The sequence below is a fragment of the Rissa tridactyla genome, chromosome 2 (assembly GCF_028500815.1).
Source record: "Rissa tridactyla isolate bRisTri1 chromosome 2, bRisTri1.patW.cur.20221130, whole genome shotgun sequence".
Taxonomy (NCBI): domain Eukaryota; kingdom Metazoa; phylum Chordata; class Aves; order Charadriiformes; family Laridae; genus Rissa; species Rissa tridactyla.
Genome location: NC_071467.1, coordinates 163,970,701 through 163,986,015, shown reverse-complemented (window position 1 = coordinate 163,986,015; position 15,315 = coordinate 163,970,701). Strand labels below are relative to the sequence as shown.

The following is a 15,315-nucleotide window of genomic DNA, read 5'->3' as shown; positions in this document are numbered from 1 at the left end:
ATCTCCAGGGTCTCATAATTAAAAGCAGACTGTCTATGCTACTTTAAAACCCAAATGTAGGCAGAATTTTTAAAAGTTTTTAAAGATACAGTTGTGTTCTATTTTTTTCCCCCTAGGCAGATATTATTGCTAAGATGTAATAGTCTACATGACTTCCAGTTAAGTTTCTGTGGAGGCTAAAAGAAGTCCTGGTTGCACTGCTCACTTAAAACATTCTGAGGGCCAATAAATCAACTCCCTGAGACTGAAACGGCAATATAGCATTGATGTTTTCATCCATACCGTGTTTTCAAAGTCATTAGAGGTTTAGAATGGCCTACAGTCCTCCACAGAAATGTCTCAGAAAAGCCTTCAATCCATCATTCCAATTAAAATCACTACCCCCTGAGCCCCTTTTTTTGCCTTGAATAGCATAGCTTGCAAGGGAGAAAACCGTCTGCTCTATTCCACGTAAGACTCCCTGTGTCTTGAAGATCCATATCCCAAAGGAGGCTTTGGTGCGGTGTTTACTTGTTTGAATACAGTTCAGTTGGCTTCTAGACTCTGTTGACTCTATTGACTCTAGGTTTAATTCAGTTACCTAAACATGGGTGTGTAGAAATATTTGAGACATCAAATAATGCATTTGAGACTTCTACATGTGGCTGGCAAAATCAATGCAGAATCTATACAAGAGAGCTGGGATACCCTGTAGCATCCAAAACAGCACTAAACATTCCTGGCTGAGTGAGACATCCTTTAAATTTTCATGGACTGCAAAAGAAGCTCAGATAAAAAGATCACGTGTAGACACTGACATTGTAGATTCTTTCTCAGTATTTAATTGCTTTTCCAGAGGCAATTATTTTGGGACATTCTAGAGTATCAGAAACATCTTCACAATCACAGTAGATATGATACAGGACTACAGGTGCCATAAAACTTTCTGGAGTGGAAGATGAAGGCCAAGTAAAATACATAACAGCACCTAAATGACACAAAGTATCTGTACTTAAGAAGATTAATCTAGACTCTATTCAACAGCTCATGTCTAGAAATCCATTTAGTTGTTTAAATGTAGGTATCTTAATCTGTGAGATAAATATCCCTCTTTAAACTCCCCAAACAAGTAATTAATTTTTTCTCATTTCTTCATCTGGTAAAATGGAAACACTGCCTCTGTCTAAGGAGTGTGTAGCATCCTCAGATAATATGTGGATAAAATTTTGTAGTCACTTAGATTAGACTACGGCCAAGACTATAATTTTTCTATTTTCTCTAAATTCTTGGACTTCCGTAATTCTTCTTTAAGCCCCAATGGACACAAAACTTCTGCTCCTATATACTACTTCTATTTTTTTTTTTTTTTTAATTATACCAACTGCATTGAGAAAGGAAGATCTTTGACTGTGGTCTCTCAGTGGAGATCACTGTAATCTCAGGGTTTCAAAGAAGACCAGGAGACCATTCTAATAGTATCAGCATCAAAGCAGAGTAGGTACACCTTCCTGAAGAGTAATCAAGACTTTATAGTCACACTTAGGGCTATTTTCTCCAATAAAGAAAACTTGATTCTTGGGAACTCCAAGATTCAAAATAAGAAGGGCCACGAAGATGACCAGAGAGCTGGAGCACCTCTCCTTTGAAGACAGGCTGAGAGAGTTAGGGTTGTTCAACCTGGAGAAGAGAAGGCTCCAGGGAGACCTTAGAGCCCCTTCCACTACCTAAAGGGGGTGTACAGGAAAGCTGGAGAGGGACTCCTGATCAGGGAGTGGAGTGATAGCATGAGGGGTAACAGATTTAAACTGAAAGAGGGAAGATTTAGATTAGATATTAGGAAGAAATTCTTTACTGTGAGGGTGGGGAGACACTGGCACAGATTGCCCAGTGAATCTGTGGCTGCCCCATCTCTGGAGGTGTTCAAGACCAGGCTGGATGGGGCTTTGAGCAACCTGGTCTAGAGGGAAGTGTCCCTGCCTATGGCAGGGGGGTTGGATTATTTGTCCAATTTGCAGAAAAAGTTTCAGATAGAGTTTTCACACTCAAAGTATCAGCCAGGAGCTACAAACAGGAAGGAAACCTGGCTCTTCTTCCAGTAATCACAGAACTTGGTTTGTTTTGTCCTTTTTTCACTAAGGTTGCGGGAATCCATCCAGAATGCAAGATATTCCAGCAGGTGGTCAAAGAGGAGGCCCTCTGCTTAGAAAAGAATGAATCTGTTTCACCTGATATTAAAGGTAACGGTCCTGATTGTCCAGCTCTTATATGAATATCCCTTGTGTATATCATTTCAGAGGCACAATGCCAAGATAACATTTGTTTCCTGGTCAAGATTTTTTTCCTATTTTATTTTGTCTCTTAATAGTTTGAAGTGCATCTTCTGCAGCCTGGGAGCTCACATCATTTTGAACATCTTTAAAAGCTCCATGTTTAAGTCAGGACTGGTGTTCTTAGATTCCCTTAAAGTAAGAGAAAGATGGGTGTCCCTAGAACATGTTTCATTGTCTCTGGTTTATATATTTACTTTAGAATGAGATGAATCTTCCTCTGGAGCAGTAGTTCTCTTTACCAACTACAGAATGAGATTAAGATGATTACGTCAGACCCTAACAAGTTCGGATGCTCAGTTAGGGCAGGAAAACCCTACTTGGAATGTGTTACATTTTTAAAGTATTTGGTGTGTTCTTACATCCAAAACTCAAAAAAACCTTCCACAGAAGACTGAAAAACATGCTGGAATTATATCGTGTTGGGAATCATTCCAATCTGGTGAAAATGTTCTTTGCAAAAAGTGAAAGAAAAAAAATATTCTATTTCTATGTTTCTGGAGGTTCTTTGTTTCTTTATTCATCTGAAAAGATTTATTCTAGTGGTGTTTTGAAATCTATTACATGTTCAAATATAAATGTTGAAAATTAAAATGACCATTTCAGAGAGCCTGTAAAATATTTTTAAAATGCTGTGTAGGGGGTTCTCTTTGCCGGGGTTTGGGCATTATGGAGAAATGATAATTGATTCAAAGTGAAACTTCAAAATGTTCAAACTCTTTCAAAAGTTTAGTTATATTTTTTCTGGCCAGCTTTGCTTAAAAGAGTATGAATCCACCCCAGTGAGATTTTTCAGTTACATGTTCATTTTCTACAGAGGATTTATGAGACAAAGATGCCTCATGCACTTAATATGAATAGAAGTATAGTAACCACCTGGAATTCTGCCTTTAGCAGCCTATGGAAATTTAAGGATGAACCCCCCATGATATTTCCTTTATCTACTTATTTATTTTTCTGCAGCCTTTCCAATCATTATAATGTCTGATATCCTTTTTGTACTTTCCTACTCTATTTTAATGGTATTTCCCCCCCTCTTTAATCAAGTCCAGAATACATCCTGGACACATTTTGCACTTGCAACATCCAGTAACACACCCAAAAAGGATCTGGCAAAGCTCAGGTGGTTTTGATAATGATTTATTACATGCACTACAGTATGACATTCCAAGTATTTTTCTCTTTACCAGAAAAATAATTACATGATTTTGAAATCCTCTTTGTAGCAAAGGCTACTCAAAGAAATAAAAATCCCCCCAAATTCTGTTAAACTATTTAAAAGTCTTCAACCTTGTCAACTCTGATCTTCTCAAAGCTCTCTTTTCCACCTTTTATTCCCTAAGGATTGAAAAACTTTAATGAAAATCTGTTCTGATATTTACAGCCTTTCTCAATATATTTAAAAATGAAACATTAGATATGGAAAAACAATTCATCCCCAATATCTTATATAGGGGGTTTTAAAACTAAAGTAAGATTGGTGAAAGTCCCTAGCTTGTATTTTAGTTTTCAGAAGCTCAACAAGACAAACTGAAGGATCACAATTTGCACACAGTTACTCTCAATAGTCACAGGTGATCTCTACTGGAATTAGTCTGTGTTGCTGTTTTTTTAATCTAAAGTAGTTCCACATTATTCTTCTTGTTCAGAGCAGTGTTTAATGAGTATCATCAGTAGAGTCCAGGGTGCAATTCTTCTCATCTTGAAGTAAATGTGTAAAATATGTCAACTGAATCGAGCTCTAAAAATGCTTGTTTTTCTCCATTGTCTAAAAAGAAAAAAAAAAAAAACCTGGATTACTGAAAAAGACTTAAATATCTATGATGTCAACATTACTTGATACAATTCCTACTGCAGTTCTCTTTATGGAGTCTCAGGCGACTTGGACAATCACTAGTCTCTTGAAAACCTTGGTGTGTAAAATGCTCTTTCTGCCTCTGCGCTCAGCTGTATCTTTGATAGAAATTGTAGAAGTCACTGGAAATGAAGCCAGATCTAAGACTTAAAACATACAGATTCCACTCCTATATAAAGTCAAATGATTCTCATTTTTAACCCCATAACGCTGAATACAGTAGGTTTTCAGACTGAGCTCCTCAAAGGTACCATAGTCCCTCTAAGAGGGACCCTTTAAGTCCCTGTGTCTGAGTATGTGGGCCACTGCATATCTAAGTGGGACTCCTATTACCTGAATTTATTAATTTGAAAATTTGCAGCCTAGTTTAGGCTACAATCATCAGAGAAACCTAGGTTCTGGCAGTGAGTGATTCATCCCGTCCTCGGAAAGGAGCCACCAATATATGGAATGAATCATGCACTGGAAGTCCCTATCTCTTTCTGCTGATTACAGAGGGAACATAGCTAAGATTAGCTAACAGATTTTAGAAAATTAAAATTAGAGATAATGAATCAGGGCTTCCTTTTTCCCATCTGCCAAATTGGGGATACCAGGAATTTCATTCTCCCAAGGGTGATGTGAGGGTAATGCTGTGGGAGATTCTCAGGACTATCCTTTTGGAAGCCTGTGAGTAACTTTGCTCAGCTACAGGCAAGTAATATTGCTTCCACATTTCAGCTCTTGACAATTTTAGATTTGCCTCGTCATTAGTCACAGAGGAAACAGAAAAGAATCAGTGAAAGAAAATAACACCTCCCAAATGAAACTCATGCACTGCTTTATATCCACCTTACGACTACCTAGAGATTAGTTTTGGTTACAGCATGGTGCTTTTTTTATTGGTTCAGGCACCTTTACATGCTGATAATTTCTCTGTGCTGCACCCACACCTACTTGCCAACAGACACTGCGTGACCACAGCTTGAGTTTCAGTGTGATGCATCTGTGACAAAGACGTGATTAACTCTAACTTCTGGAAACCCTTTTTATTTGACTCATAGCTCATAGCACGCCCTGCGTCATCAGCTAGCAACCTCTGGTTTAGGGAACCTCATGAATGCCAACCACTCAGACCTATTCCAGATGATATTGAGTGCACCCTCAATAAGTTTGCAGATGACACCAAACTAGGTGGGAGAGTTGATCTGCTTGAGGGTAGGAAGGCTCCACAGAGGGACATGGACAGGCTGGATCTATGGGCCAAGGCCATCTGTATGAGGTTTCATAAGGCCAAATGCCGGGTCCTGCATTTCAGTCACAACAATCCCAAGCAACGCTACAGGCTTGGGAAAGAGTGGCTGGAAAGCTGCCCAGCAGAAAAGGACCTGGGGGTGCTCGTGGATGGCCAGCTTAACATGAGCCAGCAGTGTGCCCAGGGGGCCAAGAAGGCCAACAGCATTCTGGCTTGTATCAGGAATAGCGTGGCCAGCAGGAGCAGGGAAGTGATGGTGCCTCTGTACTCGGCACTGGTGAGGCCTCACCTCTAGTACTGTGTTCAGTTCTGGGCCCCTTTGTACAAGAGGGACATTGAAGTGCTGGACTGTGTCCAGAGGAGAGCTACCAGGCTGGTGAGGGGTCTGGAGACCAGGGCATATGAGGAGAGGCTGAGGGAGCTGGGCATGTTTAGCTTGGAGAAGAGGAGGCTGAGGGGAGACCTCATTGCCCTCTACAACTCCCTGAAAGGAGGTTGTAGAGAGGTGGGTGTTGACCTCTTCTCCCAAGTAAATAATGACGGAACAGAGGAAATGGTCTGAAGCTGCAGCAGGGGAGGTTTAGATTAGCTATTAGGAAGAATTACTTTACTGAAAGAGTGGTCAGGCACGGGAACAACCTGCCCAGGGAGGTGGTTGAGTCACCATCCCTAGAGATGTTTAAGAAATGTCTAGATGTGGCACTTCAGGGCACGGTCTAGTGGCAAAGATTGTAGGTTTTTTGTTTGTTTGTTTGTTTGTTTCGTGTGTGTATGGTTGGACTCGTTGATCTCGAAGGTCCTTTCCAACCATGAAGATTCTATGATTCTATGATTCTATGTTTATTTTATATGATACTGGGAGATGTTCTTGTAGTTTGGGATGAACCTAATTCCTGTTTCAGTCCATTGTAAAAATCCCATTGATTGCCAAATAGCAGGACTTCAGCCCTTACATTATGTCCTTTAAGTCATATGAAATTGGTAGACTTTAAGCATGAAATCAAGAGACTAAGGATGAATTTTTAAGTCTGATGCTTTTCAGTTAGACTCTGAAACCAGTAATGAGAAATCCCAAGTGCTAATAATTATTCAATATTTTGTTTTTAGTTACTTTTGTTGGGACAATAGAAAGAGCTCCAGCTGATATGACTTTCAGACTGTGTCTGCTTGAATTTCAGGTACATTCTCTCATGAGATAAGGTGAGGGAACGTCCAGCTGGAATGACAAATGCATATTTGAGTGACAATGCATTCAAGGAGAATAGGAAAAAAATACAATCCTTCATTTGCTTGTGCTCTTGTGGCTCTTCTTCATCCATGTGAATTTGTGGGAAAGCCACAGAGAATCTCATTTTGGAAGATCAGCTGTGTGATGTTCTCTGTATTTAGAGGCACTTTTCTTTTCAGGATGTGACAGAGATTGGGATGGTCTAACCTGCTGGCCCAGAGCCACTTTTGGGGAAGTGGTTAAAGTTTCCTGTCCAAGATTTTTTGAAGAAATCACCAACATCCATGGCAAGGCTTTTTTCCTATTCTTTTTATCCCTACATATTTTAAAAATAAATTCTAATAAGATTCAGTAACTTGCATATTTTCCTGATTCACATTCCATCTCATGTCAGTCAACTCAGAGTAGTTAACCAGATACGCATCTTCGATTATGGTCAAACTCTTTTGTTTTGTGTTATGCTCTTCTGAATTGTTTAGTCTCTTTGGTGGTCTAAAAAACATGGGTAATTGCACTACATTGTTGACGTTATAAAGGAGTATAAGCATCTCATAGAATCACTGATTTATAAAGCCACAGAATAATTAACGTTAGAAAGGATCTCTTGAGGTCATCTATTCCAATCCTTCAGTCAGAGCAGGACCAAGTTCAAAAACTGTATCCAACTTCTAAGTTAGATCAGGTGGCTCAGGGCTTTGTCCACAAGCACAAATTATGTTGTAAATGCAGGATAGACTGATAATTTTATTTCTTCTGTGTAAAGATTGAATTTGCAGAATTAATTCCCTATATGAAACGTAGAAGTTCCACTGAATCTTGAAATGAGTTGTGACACAAAGTCTTAACTTTTCAAATGGTAGATATATAGAATATTATAACTCCATTGCTAATCTTGCTGAACATGACTAGACCTGTGCATGCCTAACTTAAGAATCAAAGTAGGAATAAAAATTTGTTCTTGTTTGACAAAACTTAAAGAACACCACCCTCCCTATAATTCATTCTCTGATGTGTTTTACCATTAAAGGCTTCCTTCAAAGAAACTGTACACAGGAGACATATTGGTCAGAACCATTCCCACCATACACCATTGCCTGTGGATTTGATGAAGGTTCCAGTAAAGGGCCTGAGGATCAGGTGAGTTTTTTATTTCCTGCTTGTGGACATCTCCAGAGCACCCTCTTCTGTTTGTGCTGAGTAGTTGGATGCTCCTACACATCTGAGCCTTGTCAGAACCCAGTAATTACCTGTCTCTAGTGCTAAACTCAAACCTTTCAGGTATATTTAGAGCCTGTTTAACAAATTAGACTTAATGTAAAGCAAGGGAGCACCAGGTAGCACTTTTCTCTCAGTGCAGTTGTCTACTCTTGGTGTTAATAAGTAGTCTTACGATTAGTTCACTTGTCCTGCCTAACAAAGACTTTGATTCTCTGACAGATGTGATTTGAATCCACATCATGCTCCCATCTCCCAGGGAAGCCCTACCAACCTGTTTGTGGGGAATTTTTCAGGGCAAAATTCCTCGGATCCCTCCTGTTTCTTTTTTCTGCAGATTTTCTTTAAGTCAGAGAAAAGGATTCCATAACTTCATAGCATGGTGGTGAACACAGGTCTCTAGGAGTGAACTCCTGAATGCCATTGAGTATTTTCATAATTTATCATAGGCGTTCAGTGGAGTAGGAAATGGACCTTTATTTTTCCTATCTGAAGAGCATCACTGCTGCTCAATTAGGTTCCAGCAACATTTCTTTTTCATGCACATTTTCATGTGATTTAAATTTCTGTGTTCCTCATTGTCATACCTGACCCTGGGATAGGAATGCCTCACACTGCATTGGTAGTGCTAGTGCCTCAGTGGTGAACTTTGCCTCATGGCTGAACGTTGTTGATTAACAGAGACCTGCTCGCTGCCTCTGCCTTTGAGAATTGACCTTTTTCTAGATGGGGTGGTACCAGCAAAAGCGAACAGGGGTGTCTCCATCCCCTCATCTCCAGTCTGTATCGGACAAGGCTCATACATCTTGCACAAATGTAAGATGGGGTACATCACTGCCTCCTCCTCCTACTGTGGCATTTTGATAGAAGCAATTGACTCCCTCCAACCTGTGAAAGAAAAGACTAATGCACATAGCTCGTTGTGAGTGTGCAGCTATGACTTGACATGGAAAAATATCATTTATCACAGACCATAGCAAGGCACAGAAAGATGAAGAGGGTTGTCATCACTAACACTCTGGGTGTTATCTGGAGTAAACCATTATGTTGTCCAGGCATGCAAGCTCAAGCACAGAAGTATCTGAATCTTTAGGAAGTATAGACACAATTGGCTTCAGCCATTTGGCTGCATAAACTTAGAAACTCAAGAGCAGCCGTGACATGCTGTATAGATTGCTGGAGCTCAATTTCCTAACTGTAAACTAAGAATATTTGTAATTCTTTACACTTTGGGGAAGCTAGAAATATAAATGCTTAAAAAACTTCTGGAAAGATGCTGGAAACTATGCAAATGGTTTAGAAGGATGTAAGACTCGTAAGTTGGCGTGTATTCTGGAGCACAGTTCTCCAGCCCTGGGGCCAGTTGCCATGTCATGGCTCTCGCTCACAGAGCTGATGTCTCTTACTCTCCAGGGTGGCTTTCTCCAAACAGTTCCTGGCTTGTGCTAAGCCAGGCATAGTTTGTAGCTGACCTAGTCCCTAGCAAGGGACTATATTTACATTTTAACCTTATGGAAGATTTCAGGACAGAGCTCATGTCTATGCTGTGGCTGTGTTTTGTTTGTTATTCCATTCAAACCCACAAGATCTACAAAAGGAAGATAAAATCAGTAAGCTCTACTGCATTGTAAACAGAGGGAATTAAGTAAGAAGAATTCCACTTATATTCTAAGAGAACCACTTGTTTTGTATTTACTATCTGCAGTGAGGACTTCTGATGTCTTCTGCACATAGTGTTTTTTCAGCTGCCCTACAAAATTAGATAAAATGCATGGAAACACTACCTTATTCGATTGAAGGACCTATTTTCTTATTTTCACCTGTATAAAAGATTACAAGTGTTTCAGAAATGCCAGAATGATTCCTAGGTTGTCAGGGTTGCATGATTTATTTATGGATCTGCTTAAAATTGCTAATCGGTCGTCTCAACCTAGAATTGCTGCCTTTTGGATAAACAGAGTTTGGATCAATTAGAGAACAAAGTGTCCATTGCATTTGCAAGGAGGAAATTTGCCTGGATTCAGAGAATTTAGTTTCTTGGGATTTTGAATAATTATGTGATCTTGTAATGAATCAGACTAAAATTTGTATAGCTAAAGCAGCGTAAACATGCCTCATTTTTCTTGGGATATAGGGTATTTCAATGCAAAACAAATAAACAAATGAGCTATAAAGAATTTACTATGTTACAGTATGCAACTAGAGAATGAACTATTTGTCCAAAGAATGAAAGACTGTGGGGTTATTTTCTTGGCTTTAACTTTCCTACCTTCACAGTGTGATGTGGCAGTTTCATGGTATTTCAGTTTTCCCACCTGCAAAACACAAATTTTATTTCTCTTTTAACTATAGCTGGTTTTGAAAATTAACACTTTATCAAAACAGGGGGAAATGTCCTTTGAGCTAAACAGAGCAGAATCTGGCCCAATAAAGTGAAGGATTCCCAAATCACCCATCAACAAGCTTGTGTGGCCTAGTCTTCATGTACCTACAGGGGAAACATAGTTACTTAACAAAAGTAACATTTTCCTGTTGAACCTGCTCAAAGGGGTCACTATTTCATATGAGCCTGTGGGCTGTGGAATCTACAGGTTATGCAGGATTCAAAGGAAAAGAAGGTGTGTTAGCAATGGGGGGAAAAACCTGGATCAGATCTCAAGCACGCAAAGCAGCACATAGGTGATGGGACTGACTGGTAAGGGCAAATGTATCTTAGTGAAATAAGCACACCAGAATGCATGCTGCATAACCACCAGCATTAGTCTGTGTTCTCTTTTTCTCACAGAAATCATATTATTCTGCATTTTGGCGTGTCTACACTGCTGGCTATGCAGCATCAGTGACTTCACTCATTACAGCTCTAATTGTCTTTGCTGCCTTCAGGTAAAAAAAAAATAATTGGTCTGTTTTCAGGATGTGTCAAGATAACTTCATCCTAATTCCTCCCAAACCCTCTGGTTTTTTTGTTTTGTGGGATTTTCTTTATTACTATTTTTGAACGCTTCTCAGATATTACAATGTTGATTGGAACGTGTCTTTTTCTATTCACGTTGTGGCATTTCAATGAAGATGTTAAAAAATAAAGCTGGCTAGGCAGTTTCTCATAGTCTCTTTAACCTCACCGTACAGTGGAAATGCTCCAACCTGTTCTCCCTATTAATATAAAATAACTATTTCTCCAGTGCATAGCAGGACATGGTCTGCAGAAACTGAGTGTTTTATGCCCTGAACCTGTAGTCATTCTAAGCTGTCCATTCCCTCTCTGAAAGACCATCGATTACATAATTGGGAGCTATAGAAAGAGATTTAAAGATATCTAAATATCATGTTTGATGATGATCAATATTAAAGAAATGGATTCTGGTTTTGGTTAGTTCCAATGTACTTGGACAAAAGCCTTAAGCTACTCTGCAGATAAGAGTGAAGAGAACAGAAGCACCTTCCTAACCAGAGTAGATTGGCAGTCTCAAAGGTTGTATCACGTATAGAGGGTCCCAGGACCAAGAGTCTGATATGTTCAAACCTTGAAGGAGATTCCTTCAGTTCAAGGTCAACCTGTGGACAGGGTCATCTAGGGAAATGCAGTCTAGGGTAAGGCAGCTACTTCTTTGGCCAGAAAGGGGCTGAAGGGACAATTTGCAAGCTTGTTCAACAACAACAAAAAAACCCCATGCTATTTAGAATAATTAAAAGGCATATGTCCCCAGGCATAAGTCCCAGTTACTCTCTGCTTCTGACTTCTCCTTTATATCTGTAGTGATTCAAGGAAAATTGTACTAACATTTTTATTAGCTTAAACAGACATTAACAGTTCTGCCCCCTTGTGTCTAGCTGCCTCTTAGTGACAGATCATTTATTTGCTTTGGAAGGTGTCTGTAGTCACCCTGTATTCCCACTTGAAATTTCTCTTGAGGAACAATTTTTATTTTCTCTTTCCATGTCAGAAAATTCCACTGTACACGGAATTACATCCATATGCACCTGTTTGTCTCCTTTATCCTGAGAGCAATTGCTGTTTTCACCAAAGATGCTGTTTTGTTTGCAGATGAAACTATGGACCACTGCCTAATGTCAACGGTACTATACTTCCCCTCTCTTAACCTTGATTTAACACTTAATTCTTGACCTGAAAAATACACAGAGATGTCTTAATCCCATTTCTCTTTAGTTTGCTAGAACCGAAATCTTAAAACAAACAGTACTACAAACCTAAAGACTAAGTGCTATGGGCTACATTCAGCTTTGGTACGTAAGGTACAGGTCTGTCAACTCTAATGAAGCTGTGTCAATTTCTGTCAGTAAAGATTTTAATCTGTAACAGAGGGCCAATGTTTCCCTTTCAAAAAACTGAAGTAAAGTTAACAGAAATTATGGAATCCCAAACCTCTTGAAATTTTGTATTGAATTCCTCATTCTTGAGTGCTAATTTTGCTTATGCTTGTAGAGAAACCAGACACAATGGAGAGTAGACCTAACTATTTTCTTTTTTTCTTCTTCTGCATTTCCAGGTTTCTTGTAAGGCTGCTGTGGCATTTTTCCAGTTCAGTATTTTAGCCAATTTCTTCTGGCTTCTTATAGAAGGGATATACCTGCAAACACTGCTTTTGCTGACCTTTGTTTCAGACAAGCAGTATGTATGGTGGTTCATAGTTACTGGCTGGGGTTAGTACTCTTCTCTTTGTGCTGTTTAGTATTTCCATTTGCTTTTAGAACTAGATAAAATATATATTTGGAGATAAAAAGTGCTTTTCGAACGTACCATGTTACTGGTGAAAGCTGCCCATTTGTACAGTGCTACTACATCAAAACCATACCATTATTCTGTCTGTCTTCTTATTTTGTTAGATATTTAACCATTCAGAGCTTTGAAGGAGAGGACAGGATGGATTACTAGAAGCACTGTGATATATCTACTTGGAAGACTGCTGCACTTGTATATATGATTGGAACTAATTTCATGCAACTACAGTGATTTAAAAGTTAGCTATCTAATCTAAACTGTCTCTCCAGGTTTCTCCTGTGGTCAGTAGAGTAAGGTATGCATGCCATGATGGCAATTAATCCAGCCCTCAAGAAGATGAGTAATGTAGCTGGATAACACCCTGGAAACATGTTGCCTTCCTCCACTGACTAAAGAAGTTTGAGTGACTAACTTGAGGTTGACATTTTGCTTTTAGTAAGCAGAATTAGATTAATCTTAAATCATGTGAGTTCAGGCCTAGGAATTATAAAATTATCTTCTTTTAATTATTTTTTTTCAGAGACCTACTGGCTTTAAGGAATCTTTTGAGTATGTACAGCAATTAAAATTATCTCTGATTGTCAGACTATGTGCACATAATGCATAAAATTTCTTTCACTGCAGGGAATTGTTTATTGTGACCTCACCTTGTTCTTGCACCTCACCTTGGATATTCTAAAATAGGGCCACCCCCATTGAGTGGTTTTATTGCCATTTTTGGCATAGGAGTGAAATGTAAATTATTCTGAAGTAAATAGTAATTTATCCTTCATCTTCAGATTCTCAGGCTTTTTTTTTTTTTTTAATTGTAACTAAGTTTTAGAAGTCTGAGTTCTATAAAGAGGATGTTGATTTGGAGCTATTCCAATTATGATTGCCTGAAACTAAATGCTTAGACCTTGATTAATCACAGCTAACTTGAGATAACAAAGGAAACCCCGTAATTAACAATGTAGTAACCCTTATCTCCTTCTATAATCAATGGAAGGTGAGAGACATCTCAGGGGCAACTCAGATCTTAGGTGATATGGATGTAAATATTTCTCTTCATTAATTAAAAACACAACTTGAACTGATTATGTTCCCAACTTAAAGGCCTTGAACAAAGGTCTAAAATTAGGAAGGACAACTTCCGGGCCTTTCCTATGGATGTCAAATGATACTTAGGAAGATACTACCAATACTACTATAGAAAATGTCACCTGCTTCAGATTAGAGTCCTTTTTGTGGCAGCTTTGAAAGTCACTTACTCTTTGGAAATTCAATTCCACAAAAGGACACCAAAAGCAATTGCTAGTTTATAGGCCTGTTTGGAAAGAAAAAAAAAAAAAAAAAGAAATAACTATTCAGTCATAAATGTAGAAGGATAAACAGTGATAAAGTGAGGCTAGAAATCAACAGTTCCTGGATTTAGCTAAATTTTCATGGAATTTTCATCATCTGATGGGTCCAGAGTGATTAGTAAAGGTTCTTCAGGACAAAACTGTGAAGTCTTCCAGATAGTGCACAGAGTTGTAGGCTGGCCGAAGTTCACAAGATAAAAGGGCTCTAGCTAAATAAATGTTCCAGCTTCATAAGTGCTTGTCATTCATACCCAAACCTTCAAGTAATTCCTAGCTGCTATTTTTGAAAACACTGTTTCACTGCATCCCTTATTCTCTTCTGTTTTCATTTCATTCTCCTGCCTATTTTTTCTTTTTCCTCTGAACTGCAAATTCTTTCATGAAGTTACTTAAAATTGTCTGACCCATTGTTTGACCTTTAATGTATATCCAATCTGTTGTAATGTGAACCCTCTTTGAATAAAGTTTCCACGGGCACAGTATTCAAAACAATTTCATTTTGTCCCATGTTGATTTGTCCAGGAGCACCCACTGTTGTGATGCTTGCTTGGGTCCTCACAAGAATCCATCGACAAAACACTGGGTAAGAGGTTGGATAAGGAAGCCAAAGACAACATATTTTGTATTGCATTTTGATTTTCTGGTGGGGAAAAAATAATTATAAAAGCCAGAAAAGCAAAAAACTTATTCCAAAGTGTGTCTCTAATCTTTATGCTTCATATGCAAATAAGTGAGAAAGTTTTAAGTCTTCTGATTTAGATGTGTATATATGGAGTAATAAAGCCTGGAAATATCATAGTAAATATTGACATTTCATTTAGTTTCCTAATGCCTGGTCCTTGAAATAATTATATTTCAAGAAAATCACTGCTTCTGTATAAAATCAGCCATAAATTACTAAACCTAATCTCTTCAATAAGTGCTTCCCAGATAAACATATTATGCCCTGGTAAGTATCTTCTTCACTCAATTGCATTCAGTTCTTTGATTCTTTATTTTATTTTTTATTTTATTTTATTTTATTTTATTTTATTTTATTTTATTTTATTTTATTTTATTTTATTTTATTTTTATATGAGAGACAGGTATAAAGCAGATGATTGTTTACCAAAAGCTGCCCTGAAGGCTTTCAGGTCATTTTACATGGTTGATCAGTTGGAAAAGATATTATTTTACACCTACCTCCTCGGGACTCAGATTAATGTTGTAGAAGCAGTTCTATAGTCCACTGCATTTGAAACTTTTCATTTTTCTTTTTTTTTTTTTTTTCATATTACTGGAGAACACCTGCAGAAGTTCTCCACTCTAATGCTTCAGAAGTGGAAATGGTCTGCCTTTCCACATCATGTGCTTCTTTTTTGTAGCCAGGAGAGGTCCAAGGAAGATTTCATTT

At 38.4% G+C, this 15,315-nt stretch overlaps 1 protein-coding gene across 1 annotated transcript in view; it reads left to right on the top strand.

Moving 5' to 3' along the window:
* The window catches only part of LOC128905118 (vasoactive intestinal polypeptide receptor 1-like), a 35,985-nt gene that overhangs the window by 12,548 nt on the left and 8,122 nt on the right, over positions 1–15,315 (top strand). Inside the window, exons 3-9 of the mRNA XM_054190604.1 lie at positions 2,117–2,216; positions 6,803–6,910; positions 7,651–7,760; positions 10,624–10,721; positions 11,783–11,915; positions 12,347–12,500; positions 14,445–14,505. Coding sequence (XP_054046579.1) covers positions 2,117–2,216; positions 6,803–6,910; positions 7,651–7,760; positions 10,624–10,721; positions 11,783–11,915; positions 12,347–12,500; positions 14,445–14,505 — 764 coding nt within the window. The remainder of the gene's footprint in view (positions 1–2,116; positions 2,217–6,802; positions 6,911–7,650; positions 7,761–10,623; positions 10,722–11,782; positions 11,916–12,346; positions 12,501–14,444; positions 14,506–15,315) is intronic.